Here is a 21,385-nt window from a genome sequence, read left to right as displayed (position 1 = left end):
CCATTTCCTTTGATATGTGAACTATTGTAAGACTCACAGGACTACAAGTAATATCCAAAGAAAACTTGGATTTTTATTATACTTTAACTAGAAAATATATATACGAACAGTTACTGCGCGAGCCACATCAAAGCACATCTCACTGTATCGGGCTGCACCCACACTCCCTAGTCATGTGTGACATGACATTACTTCCTCTGGTGACCTTCACTTACAACATCTTAAGGTGGTCTGCTCTTAAAGTTGTCCCACAACATATAGCACTACTTTTGACTTGTGTCAACTTTATCCCAGAAATTTCAATCTTGACAGTGCCCTGGCTCTTCAAATTTTGTCAGTTGTGGTTTAAAAAAACAGACAATGACAATTGATTACTGAAACAGCACTGGTAATGTGCCACCTTCACAGGAACAATCTGATCTACAACGGATAGCATACCCATTCTGCTAACCCTTGGCATCAGCCAGTAGAATTCAGATTTTGCCTGTTGACTTAGCTTGAATTATTTTAGAATGTTTCAGATCTGCGTGTTTTGATGTCTTTGGCATATGAGTTTTGAAAAGGGAAGAAAAGTTGTTTTCTTGTATCTGTAACCATCAGTTTTGTTTTTACTTCATTCGACCATTCTGTAAAACACTAATTCTTTTGCAGCCCAGAGGAAGTCCAGGATATTGCTTCAAGGATGATCGGGAGAAAACTATTCACCAAACAAACTGGAGAGAAAGGAAGGATATGTAACCAGGTGTTTATTTGCGAGCGCAGGTATCCAAGAAGAGAGTACTATTTTGCTATCACAATGGACAGGTCTTCTCAAGTGAGTGACTAACAAATTTATTTCTTCTAGTTTGTTGCTGTTACGTTATAATGTAGCTTTTATTGGACCAGTTTATTCCATCAAATCATTAGCTCTCGCGTTCTAAAGACTTGACTGTTGCTGGCTTCCTTGTCCAAGTGAAATCTTCCAAGTGTGAAATGGCAGAATGAGTGTCATCAAGCAGTACAACATCTGTTCAAGGATGCTTTATAGCCTGGGACTCATGAGTGGAACTCCTGTCTAATTTCTATCCTCTCTCTATCCTAAGAATACTGATTCCAATTGTAGTTCCCCCATCACCATCCTTGCTGCGGTCAACTAACCCAGCATTGATTAAGGAACACAGTGTCAGGTCAGGTGATCTGTTTCCCCCTGAGCCTAATGAATCAAATGTAATTGAAAAGGGCATGGATAGCTGAAAAAGTGTTTCTGCCTTGTTGAGTGGACCCTCAAAATGTAGTTTTTTTTTGGGCAATAGTTTACACTTAACAAATATTGAGGAAATAAGTTTGGAAGCAAACCTTCAGAGGATATTATCTTTTCCCATTTTGTTTAGGACTATAAGTTGCCCAAGTTTATTTTCCATGGATTTCTCTTCTAGTGTGCAAGAGTAATGGAATACCTTGAAGAGAAATTCAGTTAAGATGAGGCATGTAACAAATCTCAAATAACAGAAGAAAATAAGTAGAACACAGAAAATATAGAGAGACAGCAAAAACGAAATTAAAGCCGCTAGAGAATGTGAAGAAAGACTGGTAGGTCTTTAAAATGGAGTTGTACAGATGCTTGAGGATGAGGAACTTACAGGGTTACAGACAAAGGCCAGGATGTGGAACTAAGCACGACTGCTCTTTCAAACGGCCAGCACATGCATGATGGGCTGAGTGGCACCTTCTGTGCTGTATGTTTCTATGATTCTAGGGAATATAACGGGCAATAGTCAAGGATTTTAGAAACATAAAAAGTAAATGAATAGATCAGGGAAGGGTCAGGCTGATCGAGGATGTAAAAGGAAATATTCTCATGGAGGATAAAGGAATGGCAAAAATACCAAATGACTCCTTTGCCTCAGTTTTACAGAAGAGTACTTATGGGAATTAGAGATGAAATGGAGCAATCCATAGCATGCATCCTAATGCTGAGGATGTTGGGAAGAAATAGCAGAGATTTAACAATCTTTCAAATATCCTTGGATATGAAAGTTGTACCAAAGTACTTGAGAGTTGCTAATCTAACATCTCTGTTCGAGAAGAGAGGAAGGGTATATGAGGTTAACTGTGGGTCAGTTGGCTGGTGGTAAGCTTGCAAAAGCCAAAATATGGACTAAGCCTATCACTTAGAAAAGCATGGATTAATTAAGGACAGTCAACATGGATTTGTACAAGTTCTGCCGAACAAAGTTACTAATGTTCTTTGAGGAAATAATGGAGTGTTGTTGTAGCCGTAGTCCCAAAGGACCATAGGCATCTCTCTCTCCATTAGAGAGACACAGTTGGTACCACTCCTCAAGCATGGGGCAAGACAAGGAGGCAGGCCTCCATGAACTATCACAGCCAGTACGGGGATTGAACCTGCGCTGTTGGCATCTTTCTGCATCGTACTCTAGCTTACCAACCCCCAACAATGGAGTGAATTGATAAAGAAGTTGCAATGAATGTTACATATAATATGGATTTTCAAAATGTGTTTGATAAGGTGACACATGGAAACCTTGTTAAAATTAGGTCACGTGGCCAGAAACGAAATATGGCAGCATGGATAGGATGTTGGTAAAGGGCAGAAAGCAGAAAATTACGGTCAGTGGTTATTTTTGAAGCTATGGCATCCCCTAGGGGTCAGTGTGGGACCATTGCTCCTATTGCACATAAAATCTTCACTTGGGCATAGGAAGTATAAAATCAAGATTTGCAGATGACAGAAAAATAGTGTGTCTAATTAACTGAAGAGGACTAACTGACATCTGGAGGACATGGGCAGGTTAATAGATTGGACAGATAGAAGAGAGTAGAGATGCTATGCAAAGAAATATGAAGTGATCTACTTTGAAAGGAAGAATGAGAGGAAACATACACTTTGAAATAGAGGACTAAAGAAGCTTGGCGTTTCAGATTTATAAATCTTTAAAAAAAATTGATGGGACTTTTTTAAAAAATAAACACATGGGATCCTAGATTCAGCTACTCTTAATCTGCACTTGCATGCTTGTTTCTGCTATTGCTTGGTAAAATGCTTTCTGTTGTTCAATTGACATGAGGTGTCACTGTCAAACCTACTCAATTAGCAAGAGTAATCAAAAAGGGTTAGCAGTATTCACTTGGGCTTGATGTTACAATAGTGAGTCTTTTGTTCACAGTTTTCAGGGACACTGTCAAAAAGAGCAAAGGAACATAGCACAAAAACATGAGATTTGGTTGTAGGAAAGTGATGTTGCAGGAAGGATGTAGAGGTGAGATGAAGGCTTCTAACAAAAAACGCAATCTGATATGGAGCTAAACCACAGGTGAGTCAGACTCTAATGTCGTGACCTTATGGGCATAACTGAATTATAACAAAAATGCAGTTATGGTCCACTCACAACACTGTTTACTCATGTATTTCAATGAGTGTACAGTATTTTTTCCCAGGATTTGCCAGGATCTTCTCTCTTACTTCATCCCAAAGCCTTGGAAAGAACATTTGCTACAACCCAAAAATTCTGATTTGTAAATTAATTGATGATGCACCATGTGACTTGAGAAAGAATTATATAAATTTGATATTTTGAACAGATGGATAATGATTTTGATGTGATCTGATTAGAGGGGAAAAGTTTTTCACTTATATGGAAAAAGTCAACATGGTCGTGCTGCAGCTGAAGATCAGGCAGATACATTTCTTAGGGATGAGGACTGTAGGTTCTTTACGAATGGATGTGCTGGGATGTTTTGATTGGCCTTCCTCATTTATACTGATTCAGTTGAGCAGATTAAAGCTCAGATAAACACACCTTCAAATGCGCAAAATGTTGAATCCAAAACTGTTTGAAAGTATTCCCCAGATATACATGTTTCAATATTGTAACAAGAAAACAAGAAGTTGTGTACATACTGAGAGTGAGAAAGTGCCATGTGCAGTGAAGTGATGGTGTTTTATTTTTCAGGGTGGGAATGATCAAGTGTCCAGAGGATAAAGCATTGACGAATATTTTGTCCAGTTTATTCATAGCCTCTATATTTGGCTCTACGTGAGTCATCTGTTTGGCAGGTCTATACTGTCTTACAAATCTCTCCCTTCACTGCCTGAGTATATTGCTATATTTGACATGTTTAAGAAACTAAGTTCCCTTTACATTCCTATGACAGAGGTTATTGTTTCTCATAATGCACAAGTTACGTTAGAGACTTGCTACTTGTCTGCTTTTAAAATAAGGCAGGAGTCCCTGACATTTATTTATTTGTGTGAATAAATGACCTACATTGGCATTTTCAAAACATGCATTATTTTTTTTACTGGTGTCATCATACACATATTTATCATTCAAAGTATTTGGGGAGGAAAGCTGTTGGGTATTTGCAGAATTACAGGAGGGGCGATTTTAACGTGAGGTGCAATAAAAGTTAGAAAGAAATTTCAGCTATTTTCTGAGTAGCCTCCAGAACCCCAGGTTTTATGGTTAGGCTGCTCAATACAAAGGGGTGGCAAATGCACAGTGAACGCTTTGTCCATTTGTGCCTTAAAATTGCAGTTGATGTCCCATGTATGTCATAGGACTCATTTGGATCTATTTTGCAACAGGTGACTCATTGGAACTTGTCTAATGCGGGTTGTGACTGTGTCCATCATCAAATTAGATACAAACATCCGAAAATGACAGACAGGAACATACCATCTGGTCCATCAAACCAGCCCCACACAGTCACGATGGGTGTAGCATTATGATTGGACACCCTGACCCAGCAACAGCCATGTAATCTCCTGGGAGAGGAACAAAATCAGATAAAATTCAAAGGTCAGTTCTTTGGGGTGAAAGCTGTTAAGCAATCCATTTAGGTGATTGAAAACTAGTCCAGAAGACCACATTGACCTCGCTTATATTGCCCAGTACTTCACTCCCTTTTATAAGATATGAACTCCATCCTAAGCACAAACCAGTTTGAAAGTTTGCAGAGAGTCAGCATTCACCAAAAGATCTACAGTCCTCTGAGAAAAGAATTACCGGTCAACTAATCAAGCCCCATCTTTGCATAACTTACACCCATGGCCCCTTGTCTTCTGCTAACTTAATAAATTGAAAGAATGTATTAATAGGAACATAATCTAGTCCTTTAACTATTTATATATGTTCACCAAATCGTCCCAAATTCCACACATCTCTAAAGTGAATAACCCCAGCTTTTTAACCATCTTTGAATGACTTAAGGTTTTTCAAGCAGGGATTCATTCTTGAGAATGCTTCATAGGCTAAATCAGAAATTTGACACTTTGGAATAAGCTGGATGCCAATTCACAGTTGCCAAATCAAGCAGTAATGGCTGGATATGGCTATGTTGTAAAAATATTTCCTAGAATGGTTGCAGGGATGTATGATTTCAGTTATGTGGAGAGACTAGAGAAACTGGGATTGTTCTCCGAGCAGAGACAGTTAAGAGGAGAGCATTCAGAATTATGGAAGGATTTGATAGAATAAACAAAGTGAAACTGGCAGAAGAGTCAGTAACCAGAGGACGCAGATTCAAGGTAATTGCTGGAAGAACTAGCGGTGTGATAAGGGGAATTTTTTTATTGTGATTTGGAATGCATTGCCTGAAACGGTAGTGGAACCAGATTCAGTAGTAACTTTCAAAAGGGAATTGGATAAATATTTGAAAGGAAAAAATGTCAGAACTAAGGGGAAACAGCAGGGCAGTGGGGCTAATTGGATAGCTCTTTCAAAGAGCTGGCACAGATGGGCCAAATGGCAGCCTCCTATACTGTAAGATTCTGTGATGGTACTGTGCCATGTGACTTAACAGGACGAGCTAATTTGAATGGTGAATTCTGGAAGAATTCACTGTCCTCTCAATTACAAAATATAATTTGAGTTCAGGAAGCGGTCCTCTGAGTGAGAAGTTTGTAAAACGGGTGGTGCACTACATTGCCATGTTGTCCTTTTGCCTCTGCTTGGTTAACAGCATGCTCAGGGGGTTTCTGTGTGATCGAAGCACTTTCTAAACCTACCACGACCTCAATTTAAAACTTTTTTAAAGAAAGCAGGGATTCTCTTCTTCCTGCTCTTGACATTTAAATGTTGGGAGAGAGTTCTGCCCCTGTGTGTGACCAGGTAGCTGCATTGCTATCGTTTAAACAGGAGTTTTAACCAGGCATGAGCCAATCAGCAAAAATGCAGCTACTGTCCTCTGTAAACATACTCTTAATGACTACAAGTATAATCGATTGATGGAGTGGAAAATTTTACACTGGTTTAGTTAGGGTGCTCTGCTGAGGTTATGGTTGAAATTTGTTGTCAGAGCAAAGGGAGTTTGACTCTGCACCTTACCATGCTACTCTAACCTGAGAGTGCTTATTTTTCCACTGGCTTCTCGAAGTGGAAGAAGAGCTTCTGTTGATTTCAACATTGACGTCCCTCACTTTGCTGACAGGTGTCTATTTATAAGTCTTTTCCCTTCCAAAAATCTCTTGCTGAGTTAATGGCAGTTTAATGCCTTCACTTTACTGCATTACTTTCTGAATGCTGTCACGATACCAAGTTCTCTCTACTCTGAAGTTATGTTTGAAGTTCACTTGCCATCATGTTTTGACTGTTCTTAAAATAACTGCAGATATACTTGTAGATCTAGTGTGCATTTGGTGCACTATGGTTCATTGTAGAATGCTTTCTCATTTAAAAAAGTGATCTTGATCCTGTGACAAACCATTTTATTATAACCATGTAAAGATTAATCATGTAAAATCAAAATTCTTCAGAAAATTCTTGCATAGAACATACTGCACAGAAACAGGCCATTCGGCCCAAGTTTGTTTCTGAAATAAATTAAGAATATTACACCCCGAGTCTTTTTAGATGGCTATGCAAATGGAGTTCCTGATGATCTCTCAATGCTTTTTTTCAAATTCCTTCTACCTCAGACAAAATTAAGCAGTAGTGTAGTTATTGTACTGGATTTTTAATCCAGAGGCCTAGACTAATAATCCAAAAGAAAATGAGTTAAAATCCACTGTGGCCTTTTGAGAAGTTGAATTTAATTTTAAAAATCACAAATTAAAAAATAAAACTGGTATCAGTAAAAGTGACAATGAAGCTGTCGGATTGTCATAAAAACCCAACTGGTTCAGTAACGTCCTTGAGCGAAAGAAACCTACCATCTTTACCTAGTCCGGTCTATATGCGACTCCAATCCTACACCAAAGTGATTGTCTCTTAACTGATATCTGAAGTGGCCTAGCAAGTCACTCAGGTATATGAAACTACTACAGAAAAGGCAGCCCACCCACCACTTTTCCAGGCAACTAGGTATGGTCAATAAATGACAGCCTTCAAAGGGCACCCATATCCCAAAAATGAATAATTTTAAAAAACACAGGAAGATCTCCCTATTATTTTGATATTTAAGTTACTGAAAATTTGAGAAACTTCTACCTTGCTGAGCAAAAAGCTACTACGATAGGTACATTTGATGACAACAGATGTTATGATTGATGTTTTAAGGACTTAATCTTGCTCTTTCTTGCACCCTACAAGTGATGCAGTAGATTATATTTTCTCAGTTTTCTCCAAATCTCAGCACGACTATGCATGCCAAAGTATTTATCAAGCCTGAGTGTCCAGTGCTTATAGCCTGCTTCACCCTGCTATGCATACTGACATTTACTTAATAGCACAAGTATATGAGCCAAGGTTTGGGGGGTGGGGGAGTCGGGTGAGAGTTAGTGTCTGACAAACTGGCAAGTAGATCAGTTTCAAAGCATTCTGTTGGCTTCATATGTTCACTGGAGACACTGCAACATCAAAGTGAGATATATCGCGCGTCTTCTAGGAGATTCTAAGTTTTGCAGTATTGACTTGAGTTGCTATTCCATCAATTTTAGCACTGCTTTGATGCTATAAATATAGCAAAGTACATTCACGCAGTGATTTCCAAAACGTCTATGCAGTAAACATTTACAGTCATTGGGTGCTTCAGTTAAGATTTTCAAGACAGCCTTAGTTCAGGTCATGGACATGGAGATTGAACGGAACAAAATCTCTCAACAATGTACTAGGGAGTTGCCTCAATATATTTTGAGTTAGTAGTTTTACAAATTCATGTAATAATGGATCAGAATATGTGGTTGTAAGGACAGCGCTCACTGTCATAACTCTGTCAAACTGACGGCAACTTCTGGCGTCTACATATTGTTACACCAGTGTGTTTTGTTGAATGATACTTTTCTTTGGTCCACGGACTGGAGGTCTGAAATTTTTTTTTAAAGACATTTTTTAAAAGACAAGCTGTCAGCAAAGTCATCCTTTCAGTTTAAGATGATCACCTGGTTTGCTACACTGTACCTTCATTGCAAAGGACTGTGAAGCGGGAGACGAAATGTCTGCTAATATCCCAGCAAGAACCAAGACCCAGGAAGTTGAAGAGAACTGTTTGTTCTCTTTTAGCAAGAAGAAATAATACTGCTAAATGTTATGTTTGAATCACTGAGTGACTGTCATGTGACAAGCCCCTCGCCATCTGTGGTTTTAAGCCAGTGTTTACTTTACAGCAGAGGAGAAGCTACTGGACTCTGCCATGAGCAGACCCTAGGTTGGGGGCGGGGGGCTCTCTCTCTCATATCTCTCTCTCTCTCCTCTCTCTTTCTTTGTCTCACTTTCTTCCCCCCCCCCCGCCCCCATTCCAGCTTGAAAGCTTTCAAATCCTGCCTGTTGACCACCTTTGCATACTCTGGCTACAATCAGAAACACCGTTGGTGGAAATCATCTGCATCACTATCTCCAAGAGACTCACTGAACCAGTCATCTACCTCTTCAAACTACAAGCCTCAGGACCACTGAATTCAGCTAGAAGCCAGCTGAATCACCAAACTCCACAGACTGTATATGTTTTTATGGACTCTAACTTAGCCAATCTACCTTTCCCCACTCTGTAACTGATTTGTGTGTGTGTAAAGTTCTAGTGTGAGTGAGAATGAAAGTCGGTGCATTGTTTATTATTTTATTAGTTTGGTTTAGGTACAATAAAGTTAACCTCTTTCTTTGTCAAATCAAGAAAACCTGTCCAATTGGTTCTGGTTACGATCATAGCAAGTAAGTAATCAAATACCTACTGAGTTGGTCAGTATATCCACTTTAAGAAAGAATTAAACCTGTTGTGGACATACAAGGAGATGGAAAAGAGGGAAGTCCTTCGACCCCTCCTCACTTGACCATAGCAACATGTTTAGTTAAATGCAGAAATCTGGAAGTTGCTGTGAACCCTGTCCCTCTACAGGGTGTACTGTTGCAGCCTTCACAGATGAAATCAACGCAGAATCCATAATTTTACATCAGCTTCAACTTTTGCGCACTATTCACTGTAAAAACTGATGAAAATGTTAACTCTTGTTGAATTAGGAGTAACTGAGTTTTTAACAGTGTACTACATCATAATTGCTACTGAACAACCTCTCTGACACTGACAAATTGGTTTTACAAGTGTTGAGTCTCATTCCCTCCGAATATGTAAAAATTGCCGATTTAAAAATATTTTTCAAAGTTTAATTGATATTTCAGCTTCTCCCTTGATCCGCTTTGTATATTCTAATTGTTACGACCGAGGATGGAGGAGTGCACTGTTTTTCTCTAGTTCACTTCTCCATGGATCACAGCATATATTTAAATATTTTACCCAGTTACCGATATGGCCAGTTATATACTTGATCTATTTTAGTTTCAGAATAAAAATCCACCAAACAGGTTTCTTCAATGAAGAACAAAATTATTAATTTATTATAAAACAAGACTCATTCAATAAGGATGCAAAGCTTATTAACACACAGGTTGAAATATGAAAGTATAAATATGTTCCCTTCTAAATAACACCCCACCCCCCCCCCCCCCCCCCCCCAACCACACACACACACACACACCCCCACCCTGACTGGATAAAGAAGCTTTCTCTGCTGCGATCAACTTTACAAAAAAGCAAAGAGTACTTTGGCTAAATACTTGTTAATTCTTGAAGTAAAAGGATAAGATATGGAATGTCCCAGTTGGTCTGGCGTCTGGATACACATAGACGGATGTCACTAGACACGTGGTTGTCACTGGGATCTTTTCAGAAGCAGTTCATTCAGGAGATGTCAAGAGAAAGTCTTGCAGAAGCTTCTTCGGGAGAAATGCTGCATCAGTTTCTCCAGTTCTCATGCTGGATTCTCAGAGTTTCTCAAGGAGGTGGAACAGGATGAGCTGGTTCCCTCTCTCTTAGCAGGCTTACACCCCAACTGTCAGTTCAAACAACTCAAAATGAAACCAACTGCTGACCACCATAAATCTAGACATGTCACTTCTTTGTAAACAACTCCAACAATCAGGAGTGGCTCCTACTGTTTACTTGGCTTAAGACATGCGACTTCCAGTAAGTGTTTGCTTTTAAACAAAGTTCCAAGTGTCCTTCCAGTGACCCTTAAAAAAAAACAAGTCCAGCATCTCTTTAGGTATTTCCAGTCTTTTGAAAACAAGTTCTCAAAAAATATTAACAATGGGAGCATGTTCATGACGATCTTCATTTAGCTTTCTGATATTCCTTGCTTTTTATTTCCTGCTTTGCTGTATGAGAGAATTCTTTAATCTGATTGGCTGATTAGCTAGCTTGTTCTGTTGCAGGACCTCACAGATACCCTATAAATGGTGCCAGATTCAAAGTGATGTCAAAATAGAGGAAATCTATGTTCTAGAGTCCACTAAATCTTTGTGGCTAACTTCCTTTGAGGCTAGTGATGAGGCCGCCCCCTTCACCTCTGATTGCAAAATCTGATCCAGTTAAATTTTATCCTCCCCAATTCTTAGCTGTCAGCCCTCTGGTGCCCTGCCCAAGTGTTTATTCTTCATGTTGCAATAATGCTATGAGCTATAAACCTATATTTATGTAATATTTATCAAAGGGTGTTGAATGCATCCTGTCCTCCTTTCCTTCAATCCCACATTGTGACTTGAGTTGGTAACCGTATGGTACACTTTACAAGTTTACTCCTGTCAGATTAAATACTTAAGCTTTCTTAATCTTTCACCTTTAGAGATTCAGGTTCATAAGACCTCAAAACCAACCAGCTCAGATGGATAAAGCCATAAAAAAGCTAATCAAGTGCTGGATTTTATGGCAAAAGGTTTAGAATATAAAAGTTGAGATTTAGTGGCGAATCTGTAATAAAACCTTCATAAAACCACAGTTGGAGTACCCTGTGCAGTTTTAGGTTCAATACCACAGAAAGAATGCTAAGGCAGTTGTTACGCCAGTGTGTTTTGCTGACTGATAATTTTCTTTGGTCCACTGACTGGAGATCAGACATTTTTTTGAAGAAATTTACAAAGGATGACCGCTGCTAGCTTAAGATGATCACCTAGTTTACAACACTGTATCCTACATTGCAAAGGACTGTGAGGAGGGAGACAAAATGGCTGCATTTCCCAGCAAGAACCAAGACCAAGGAAGTTTAAAGGAACTACATGTTCTTTCAGCAAGCAGAGAAATACTGCTAACTGCTATGTTTGAATCACTGAGTGACTGTCATGTGACAAGCCCCTCCCCATCTGTGGTTTTAAGCTGGTGTTTTCTCTGCAGCAGAGGAGAAGCAACTGGACTCAGACATGAACAGACCTAGATTGGGTTCCCTCTCTCTCTCTCCCCATTCCAGCTTGAAAGCTTTCAAAACCTGCTTGTTGACTGACCACCTTTATGTTGGAGGAAATCATCCGCATCGCTATCGCCAAGAAATCCACCAAACCAGTCATCTATTTCTGCAAACTAAAAGCCTCAGGACCACTGAATTCAGCTAGAAGCCAGCCGAATCACCAAACCCCACAGATTGTACACCCTTTTTTATGGACTCTAACTCAACCAATCTGCCTTTCCCCAATCTGTAACCTATTTGTGTGTGTAAACCTCCAGAGTGTGCAAGAGTGAAAGTTACAGGTTGTTTATCATTTTTATTAGTTCGGTTTAGGTACAATAAAGTTAACCTCTTTCTTTGTTAACTCAAGAACACCTGTCTGATTGATTCTGGTTATGATCATAGCAAGTAAGTAATAAAACACCTACTGAGTTGGCCAGTATATCCACTTTAAGAAAGAATTAAACCTGTTGTGGTCTAACAAGGAGAGGGAAAAGAGGGAAGCCCTTCAACCCCTCCTCACCTGACTATAACACAGTAAAGTAGGTACACCACGGATTCACTGTAATACCGCCTGATGTGAGGAAATAGGAAGAAAGACATTTTTAAAAAAGGATGCTTTTAATTACAGCAGAGAAGTTTAAGAGGTAGTTTGATAGAGTTCTTTAAAATTATGATGGGATAGAGTATTAAAAAACTGAATTTTTTCTAGTGTTGAGATATGAATGAGGGGCATGGACATAGGGCTTAATACAAGAAATTTAGGACAGAGAACATGAGAACCTGTTTTTAGACTGGGTTGTGAGACTGTGCAGTGTACCAATGGAGTTCGTGATTGACGTAAAGACCGTGCCAACAATTAGAATAGATCAGATAGATGGTCGAAGGAAAGGGCTAATAAAAGCATTTGGGAACAGGGCTGGCACATGGATTAGGATTCCTGTTTGTGTGGAGGATAAATATCAATATAAGAACAGCAGAAATTGGAGCAGGAGTGGACTATTCAGCCCGTCAAACTTACTCCACCATTCAATACCATCATGGCTGATCATCTACCTCAACTCCACTTTCCTGCCTGCTCCCCATATCCCTTGATTTCCTGAGAGATCAAAAATCTATCGATCTGTAAGCTGTTCCATCTTATTCTCAGGCTTGTCGTTCGTTTTGACCCGTGAATTACAAGGAGCAATAATTAATGAATCACTCAAAAGCCCTTCAGTTAAATAAGGTTGTTTATTAAAGGGAAAAGAAGGGAAAGAAAAAAAGACTTTTAGATTTAAATGACAGTACAGTGCCCTTCTTGGTGTACATTGCTCTTCTTATTCTACCTTAGCAATAAGGATGCTCAAGCAATACAATGCTCAGATATGCTCTAAGAAAATGGTTATACAGTCACGCCGAGGTGGTCAGCTCCTGTCGATTGCACCTCCTTCCGACGATTGGTGGGGTTCTGCCTTGTTGACAGCAACCCTCCTTCCACAATCGATTATGTTGCCTCCTTGTTGACTGCAGTCACTAAGTTATCTTTACTGCTTTTATATCTTTTTCTTTCAATGGCAGACAGGATGTTACATCGCCCAGGCCTCACTGGCCTATCAATGATCGCCTTAGATCATGATAACCAGTAATATGTCTTGTTTTTGTTTGAAACTTAAAATTAAAGCCTGCATGATCTTACTTAAACGTCCTTTCAGTAAATTACATTTGTAGATTGGTTGGATAGATGAAATCTCAGCTGTCTAGCTGGCAAACTTTCTGATAAGGATTGCTTATTGATGAGCCCCATTGAGTTCTGCGTAACCTTGTCAAGGCCTTGTTTACACAGATGTCTCATGTTGCTTCTTAATAGCACCATCTGACTTGGCTGCTTTTCAAAAGCCCAACGGGTTACTATGTTAAAATACGTTTTTCCCCCATCAACACTGTTTTGGTTGAATGTCCAGTTTGAAAATTGTGTTAAAAAAGGACTTCTGTTCCTTACAGATCTCAGTCTTGAATACACTCAAGATGGAGCATCCAAAACCTTCTGGGGTAGACAGTTCCAAAGATTCACAAGCCTCTGAATGGAGAAATTTCTCCTCATCCCAGTTGTAAATGATCAACCCCTTATCCTGAGGCTGTGCCCCATGTTCTGGATTCAGCCAGGGGAACCAATCTCTCAGTGTCTACTCTGTCAAGTCCCTTAAGAATCTTTTAAGTTTCAGTGAGATCACCTCTCATTCTTCTAAACTCCAGAGTGTTGGAGGGAAGGTCATTGATGAAGCAGCTGAAGCTAGTTGGGCCTGGGACACTACCTTGAGGAAATCCTACATCGATGCCCTGGGGTTGAGATGATTGGCCACCAACAACCACAACCATTTTCCTTTGTGCTAGTTATGAGCTCCACCAGTGGAGATTGACTTCAGTTTTGCTAGGGCTCCTGACTGCCACATTCAGTAAAATGCTGCCTTGTTGGATCATCCACTCAGCACTTCTGGCTGAAGACAGTTGCAAATGATGTGCTGGACTCCCCATCATTGAGGATGGGAATGTTTTTGGAGGCGTCTCCTTCCATTAGTTTTTTTATTTGTCCACTAACATTCACGACTGAATGTGGCGGGACTACAGAGCTTTGATCTGATGCGTTGGTTATTGGATCGCTCAGTTATGTCTATAGCATGCTGCTGTCAATGTTTAGCATGCATATAGTTGTGTCTTGTAGCTTCACCAGTTTGGCAGCTCATTGTTAGGTATGCCTAGTACTGGTCCTGGCATGCTCTCCTACACTCCTCATTGAACCAGGCTTTGTCCCCTGGCTTGATGGTAATGGTAGAGTGAGGTCCATACCAGACCCTGAGTTTAGAGATTGTGGTTATTAGAGTGATTTCGAGTGTTAAAAGTATGGTTTTTAATGCACTTGATTTTAAGAAGTAAGAGCCCTTTTTCTCACTTGTATTGTTATTTGACCAAAGTAATTCATTCTATCATGTGAATTCATTATTTCATTTATTTTGGACCAATTTGCCAAGGGCTATAAGTTAGGTTTGTAATTAGTCAGTGATGACCCAGTAGCTTGTTAGATGCAAAAGCAAAGTACTGCAGAAGCTGGAATTCTGAAATAAAAGCAGAAAATGCTTTAAATGCTCAGGTCTGGCCGCATCTGTGGAGAGAGAAACGGCGTTAATGGTTACGTCGATGATCTTCCATCAGAATTAATTTTACTATGAAGGACATCAAAGCTCGGCATGATCCTTCATTCACTCAAAGTTTGCACATAAGCACTTTCCAGCAGGGCTCATATGTCAGCGATTAGTAGCAAGTACCCTGACTGATTTTTCCCTTCTGTAGCCCAGGAGCATTGGAATTGATTACAGCATCGTGGCCCTGACTCAGAACAGCTAGCTCATAATGGATCATTGAATCAAACTTGGAACGTTATGGTCTGTCTTAGTACCAACCTGATAATGCCTTTACCAGCTAACCCATCAGGGAAACTAAAGTTCATCCTGTTTGTTTTTGGAGGTGGGAGGAAGCGTTACCAAAGAGTTTAATTCTTGCTAGGGATGCCGTTACATTGGTCCTAAGACCCTTCCGGTACCTCACCCAAATGAGCTTTGGTGCTGAATGTTGTCGGGACCATCACAGCTTTGCCTGTCCTCACATGTAATCCACATATACGTACTTCCAGGAAGTATGGCTAGATAGTGATGTGGACTGGGGGTCCTTGGTGGATATTTTCCCCCTCATTTTCTCCTTTCCCCCAAGCCCCCCTTCCACTCCCGCCCCACCCCAAACAAAAAGCCTTTCCAATCAGAATGACTTAGTGTCACACCGTGCTATGCATTTAACTACAGGACCTGAAAGGTAATTATCTCTGCTTATTTTTTTTAAATCAGCGCTCTGGTTTGTGTGATGTGTTTGCTAATATATCCTGCATGTCTTTCTTGAAGGGTCCCATTCTTATTGGTAGCAGTCATGGAGGGGTGAACATTGAAGATGTGGCAGCAGAGACCCCCGATGCCATTATCAAGGAACCAGTGGACATTATGGAGGGAATCAAAAGACAGCAGGCTGTCAAGGTACTGCTACTTAACTTTGATAAAGGGATGAAATAGTAAGCGTTTTGACTACTCATTGAAGTAACGTCATTTGATTTTGATTCCAGAGAATCTTCGTCTCAAAATGGTGGGAGATTTAATTACGCAAACTATGCTTTCATACTTTTAAAATGATTATGGTCAGAATGCAAGCATTCTGAAATGAATTTAGTTATAAATAATTAAAAATGCAGATATATTCTTTTGCTTGTTTCCTACACAGCCTTTATTTGTTTCAATCTCCAGCAAAAGAACATTGGAGAAAGAGAAATTTAAAAATAAAGTGGATTGATGAGTCTCTGTGGGGGATGACAGGTAGACTGTCTATAATAAATTTGTATTTCAGAAAGTTTCAACAAATCAAAGAAGAAAATAAAAGTCGTAAACAAGAAACAGGGGCAGCACAGTGGAGCAGTGGTTAGCACCACAGCCTCACAGCTCCAGCGACCCGGGTTCAATTCTGGGTAGTGCCTGTGTGGAGTTTGCAAGTTCTCCCTGTGACCGCGTGGGTTTTCTCCTAGGTGGTAGGAGAATATAGGGACAGGTGGGGATGTGGTAGGAATATGGGATTAGTATAAATGGGTGGTTGATGGTCTGCACAGACTCGGTGGGCCGAAGGACCTGTTTCAGTGCTGTGTCTCGAAATAAAATAAATAAATAAAACTTCCCGTTAATGCTTTAGTTTTAATCTTAATGTACATTGTTCCCAGGACTACTATACGTTGAGCTTTGTACTTCCTCTCAACATCATGACCCTTTTCCTTTAGAAAATAAGTTTTATTTGAGTTATAATTCATATGGAATTTTTGTTGCTCCATCAGCTTTTTCAATTTTCCTTTTTTGCTTCCTATTAAGCTGAAGGATAGAATGCTCCGTCGGCATAAAGCGGTCATGGAGAACACAGTAAAAATGTTGAGGAAAGCTCTGCTCCTGCTGTACGCTGACAATTGGTCTCAACCTTAATGCTGGAAGAGTATCCTCTATGGTCCAGCATGCTATTTTAGACATTTGTTAGCCAATTCACACGTTTGGCTAGCTGAGTGACATAGCCCACTTGATGCAGAGTTAAGGGAGGTTTTGTACTGTAGGCTGATGTTGCTGGAACTCCTTTCATAGAGGGTGAAAGTCTCTTTTGTCTGCTGGCTATAAGGATCGTATCAGTCTAGGCTAGATTTGAACTCATTTCTTCAGCAGTGGAAGGCCACTGCAAAGCCCAGTTCCTTTGTCAATTTTTTTTAAATTAGTTTTTGGTGGGGATGTGGGCATCACTCGCTCAGCCAGCATTTATTGTCCATCCCGAATTTGCCCATGAACTGAATGGCTTACGAGGCCATTTCAGAAGGCGTTTTAAGAGTCAACCACATTGTTGTGGGTCTGGAGTCATATGTAGGCCAGACCAGGTAAGGACAGCAGATTTCCTTCCCTAAATGACATCAGTGAAACAATTTAATTTTAATTGGTTGATTTAATGTATTATTTAAGTATCAAAAAGCACTACTTTTGGGAGGTATTGGCTTGAAAATTCTGTTTGGATCTGCACTTTTAGTGAGCGGAATTAAGGAGTGCAATTGATCCCGAATCATTCCGCGTTTACAGCTACTAATATTAATTCAGCTCCATTATAGTTGCCTGCAGTAATTGATTCAGATCAGTATCCTTATCAGCATTTGCCATAAACAAAAAAGATTAACAGAAATTAGCACAGCTGTGTTAATATAAATAATTGTAACAGATATTTAGTTATTACTTTCTTTAAAGCCATGTGTGAGATGAAGTAAATTTGATATTTTGTGCCAGCACATTCCAAAATATTTTATTATTTTAAATGTTATCAAAAGCTTTCTAGAGACAATTGAATGACCCAGGTAGCATTAGTGAAATGAAATTGGAAATCATGAGAAATTGAAGGGCATTTCAATGTGAAAACAAGCTCCACTCAACAACAAATAAACTTTTACTTTAAAATGTGAGCACTTATGAATTGTCAAACAGAGCGACACGAGTTGAAATAGTTAAATTTATATTCAGTAAACACAGGATTGTAAGAAATTGGCCTGTCTTTTTGTAGTTCCTTCAGTGTTTCTTTACAACTGCATTACAGCATCGTCCTTCCAGGAATCAAAAGAATTGCCAGCAAATAGGTTGGCTTCAGAAACCTTTACTGTTTCTTCTTGACATTATTCTCTGATTGAAGACCTGTTTTTGAGTCCAAATTATTGATGAGATATGATAGAATTAAGCATTTTTGTCTAGTTTTCTTGATAGTTCCTTTTAATGATTATAATACATAAGAATAATCTCTGTCACCTTGGCTGTTTCCCATATATGGGCTTCCTCTCCGCTCCCTTAAGTCCAAGAGACGCAGACATGAAAGGATATGGCGGACAACTGGTTTAGCTATCCACTGCCAGATCTGGCTGGACCACTTAAAACACTATTGGGTCCTGCTCCTGTTCTCCCTATTCCAGGATCATCTTGGAATGCAAAGAAAAGCCAGCTTCTTTTCTCTACTGCAAATTGTCTTCTTAAACCCCTCTCCCCTGTTTCCTTCGCCCTCACCTCCAACATTAAGTGTGAGGAGCTCATGGATTTCTTTGTCACTAAGATCAAGACCATCCAATCAGCTGGCTCTTCTGCATCCCTACCTTCCACTAGACTACCTGGCCAAACTTCCTATAATACTCTCTTTGCCCTAACCCTGAAATTGCATCTTTCTCCAGTTCCTCTGCTATCTCCCCTCATGCTCTCTCTGAGCTCACCTTGTCAATGACACCCACCTCCTGTTCCCTTGATCCTATTCTCACTAAACTGCTGACCACTCAATTCTCCCTCCTGTTAAAGGCCTGCTCGGGTCTGGAAAAAAAAACCCGACCCAAACCCGACAGAACCACATCGGAGCTGAGCTTGACCCGGCCTGAATCCTTCCATTTTTTCCCCGCGCCCGACCCGAACTGAGCCCGATCCTACCACCGGAATGTTCACTTTCTCCAGTTGACAGCATTCGTTTTACATCCATAGTGCACTCACTGTACTTACCACTTTTGGATGGATGGAATGGAAGGAAGTTGCAGCATGAGCACAATGACGTCATAGAGATGCTCACTACGCAGACTCAGAGTCTGTGGAATCTGGATGCACGTTTCCCTCCTTGACGTCCCGGACTCCTAGCTCAGGCAGGCTTTTCAAATTTTGACGCTTAGTTACTCAACTTCCCTTTTCCTCCCAGCACAGCAAAAGGTAGTACTGCGTGTGTCCGGCCCGAGCCCAAAAGTCGGACCTGGAAGAGCGACCCGACCCGACACGACACATGTCGTCAAGTCCCGTTGGGTTCGGGTCAGGTAGCAGGTCTTTACCTCCTGTTCTCCATGTTATCCAATATTGTAAATGGTTCTCTCTCTTCAGGTGTTGTGTCCCCTTTAAATCTGCCATCATCATCCCTCTCCTCAAAAAAAAACAACCCTTGACCCCACTGCCCTTGCAAACTACTGTCCCATCTCCAACCTGCTTTTCCTCTCCAATGTCCTTGAACGTGTTGTCGCCTCCCAACTCCGTTCCCATCTTGCCCAGTACTCCATATTTGAATCCCTCCAATCAGGATTCCACCCCGCCACAATACCGAAACATCTCTTGTCAATGTCACGAATGACATTGTACGTGACTGTGGCAGAGGTAAACGTTCCCTCCTTGTCCTGCTCGACCTGTCTGCAACCTGCGCACGGTTGACCACACCATCCTCCTCCAATACCTCTCCACTGTCATCTAGCAGGGTGGGCCTGCTCTCACCTGGTTCCATTGTTATCTACTTAATCATAGCCAGAGAATCACTTATAATGACTTCTCTTCCAGGTCCCCAACCGTTACCTCTGATGTCCCACAAGGATTTATTCTTGGCACCCTCCTATTTCTCATTTACATGCTTCCCGTTGGCGACATCATCCGAAAGCACAGCATTAGTTTTCCCATGTATGCTGACGACACTGAGCTGTACCTCACCAACACTTCGCTCAACTCCTCCTCAGACTGCTGATCCAACATCCAGTACTGGATGAGCAGAAGTTTCCTCCAATTAAATATTTGGAAGACTAAAGCCATTGTTTTTGGTCCCCGCTTCAAACTCCATTCCCTAGCTACTGACTCCATCCCTCTCCCTAGCAATAGTCTGAGATTAAGCCAGTCCATTCGCAACCTTGATGTCACATTTGACTCTGAGATGAGCTTCCGACCTCATATTTGGCCATCACTAAGACCGCCTATTTCCACCTCTGTAACATCACCCGACTTCGCCTCTGTCTCAGCTGATCTGCTGCTGAAGCCCTCATTTATGCCTTTGTTACCTCTAAACTTGAACATTCCAATGCGTACCTGACTAGTTGTCCACATTCTACCTTCCGTAACCTTGAGGTCATCCAAAACTCTTCTGCCTGTCTTAACTTGCCCCAAGTCCCGTTACCTTATCACTCCTGAGCTCGCTGACCTACATTGGCTCATGGTCAAGCAATGTCATGATTTTAAAATTATCATCCTTGTTTTCAAATCCCTCCATGGCCTTACCCCTCCCAACCTTGGTAATTTCCTCCAGCCCCACAACCCTGCAAGATATATGCAGTCCTCCAATTCTGGCCTCTTCTGCATCCCTGATTTTAATCGCTCCATTACTGGTGGCTGTGCCCTCAGTTGCCTAGGCCCCAAGCTTTGGAATACCCTCCCTACATCTCTCTGTCTCTCCACCTCACTTTCCTCCTTTAAGACACTCCTTAAAACCTACCTGTTTGAGCAAGCTTTTCGTCTCCGAACCGAATATCTGCTTTTGTAGCTTGGTGGTGTACTTTGTTTTATAATGCTCCTGTGAAGCACATTGGAATGTTTTATGACATTGAAGGCACGATCTAAATATAAGTTGTTTTTGTTGTTATAAGAAGTTAAAAGACCAGCTGCATTCAGGACATATCCCCAGCCTAATTTGACACAAGTGGTGCGAGGACTGTGGATCTTTGAGTTTTGGAGGTTTAAGGTACACTACTGTGTATGATATTGTAAATTGTTCAGTTATGTGTATTATTGAAAGTTCCTTTTTGAATTCAGCTGCCAGTTATTCAAATGTATGAGCTTGGTGACTGGTGGGGGGTTATTTATGAGCCTGAGTATTTTGGTAGTCTTTGAGTCGGTTTAGAGAGATTTGGTCAAACCAGTTAACTCCCAGCCTTGGTAAGGAGTGTCTTGGGGGAGGCGGTGGTGTAGTGGTAATGTCACTAGACTAGTAACCAGAGCCCCAGGCTAATGCTGTAGGGACATGGGTTAGAATCCCACCATAGCAGATGGTGGAATTTGAATTAAATTAATAATTCTGGAATTAAAAGGGCTAGTCTAGTGGTGACCGTGAAACCATTGCCAATTGTTGTAAAAACCCACCTGGTTCACTAATGTCCTTTAGGGAAGGAAATCTGCCATTCTTACCTGGTCTGGCCTACGTGTGATTCCAGACCCACAGCAATGTGGTTGACTTTTAACTACCTTCTGAAATGGCCTAGCAAGCCACTCAGTTGTATCAAACTGCTACAAAGTCTAAGAAGTGGAATAAAACTGGACAGACCACCTGGCATCGACCTTGGCACCGGAAATGACAACGGCAAACCCAGCCCGGTAGACCCTGAAAAGTCCTCCT

At 40.7% G+C, this 21,385-nt stretch overlaps 1 protein-coding gene across 4 annotated transcripts in view; it reads left to right on the top strand.

Moving 5' to 3' along the window:
- Positions 1 to 21,385, top strand: part of LOC137377741 (succinate--CoA ligase [ADP-forming] subunit beta, mitochondrial-like) — a 140,190-nt gene that overhangs the window by 45,109 nt on the left and 73,696 nt on the right. For all 4 annotated transcript variants that reach the window (XR_010976477.1, XR_010976476.1, XM_068047732.1 and 1 more), the window contains exons 4-5: positions 652 to 814; positions 15,577 to 15,705. Coding sequence is in view for 2 of the 4 variants with exons in the window: in XM_068047732.1 (XP_067903833.1) it covers positions 652 to 814; positions 15,577 to 15,705 (292 nt within the window). In the remaining 2 variants the exon portion in view is untranslated. The remainder of the gene's footprint in view (positions 1 to 651; positions 815 to 15,576; positions 15,706 to 21,385) is intronic.

This window comes from Heterodontus francisci, chromosome 15, assembly GCF_036365525.1.
Source record: "Heterodontus francisci isolate sHetFra1 chromosome 15, sHetFra1.hap1, whole genome shotgun sequence".
In the NCBI taxonomy this organism is placed as follows: domain Eukaryota; kingdom Metazoa; phylum Chordata; class Chondrichthyes; order Heterodontiformes; family Heterodontidae; genus Heterodontus; species Heterodontus francisci.
Note: the sequence above shows the minus strand (reverse complement) of the source record. Positions and strands in the feature narration are given on the sequence as shown.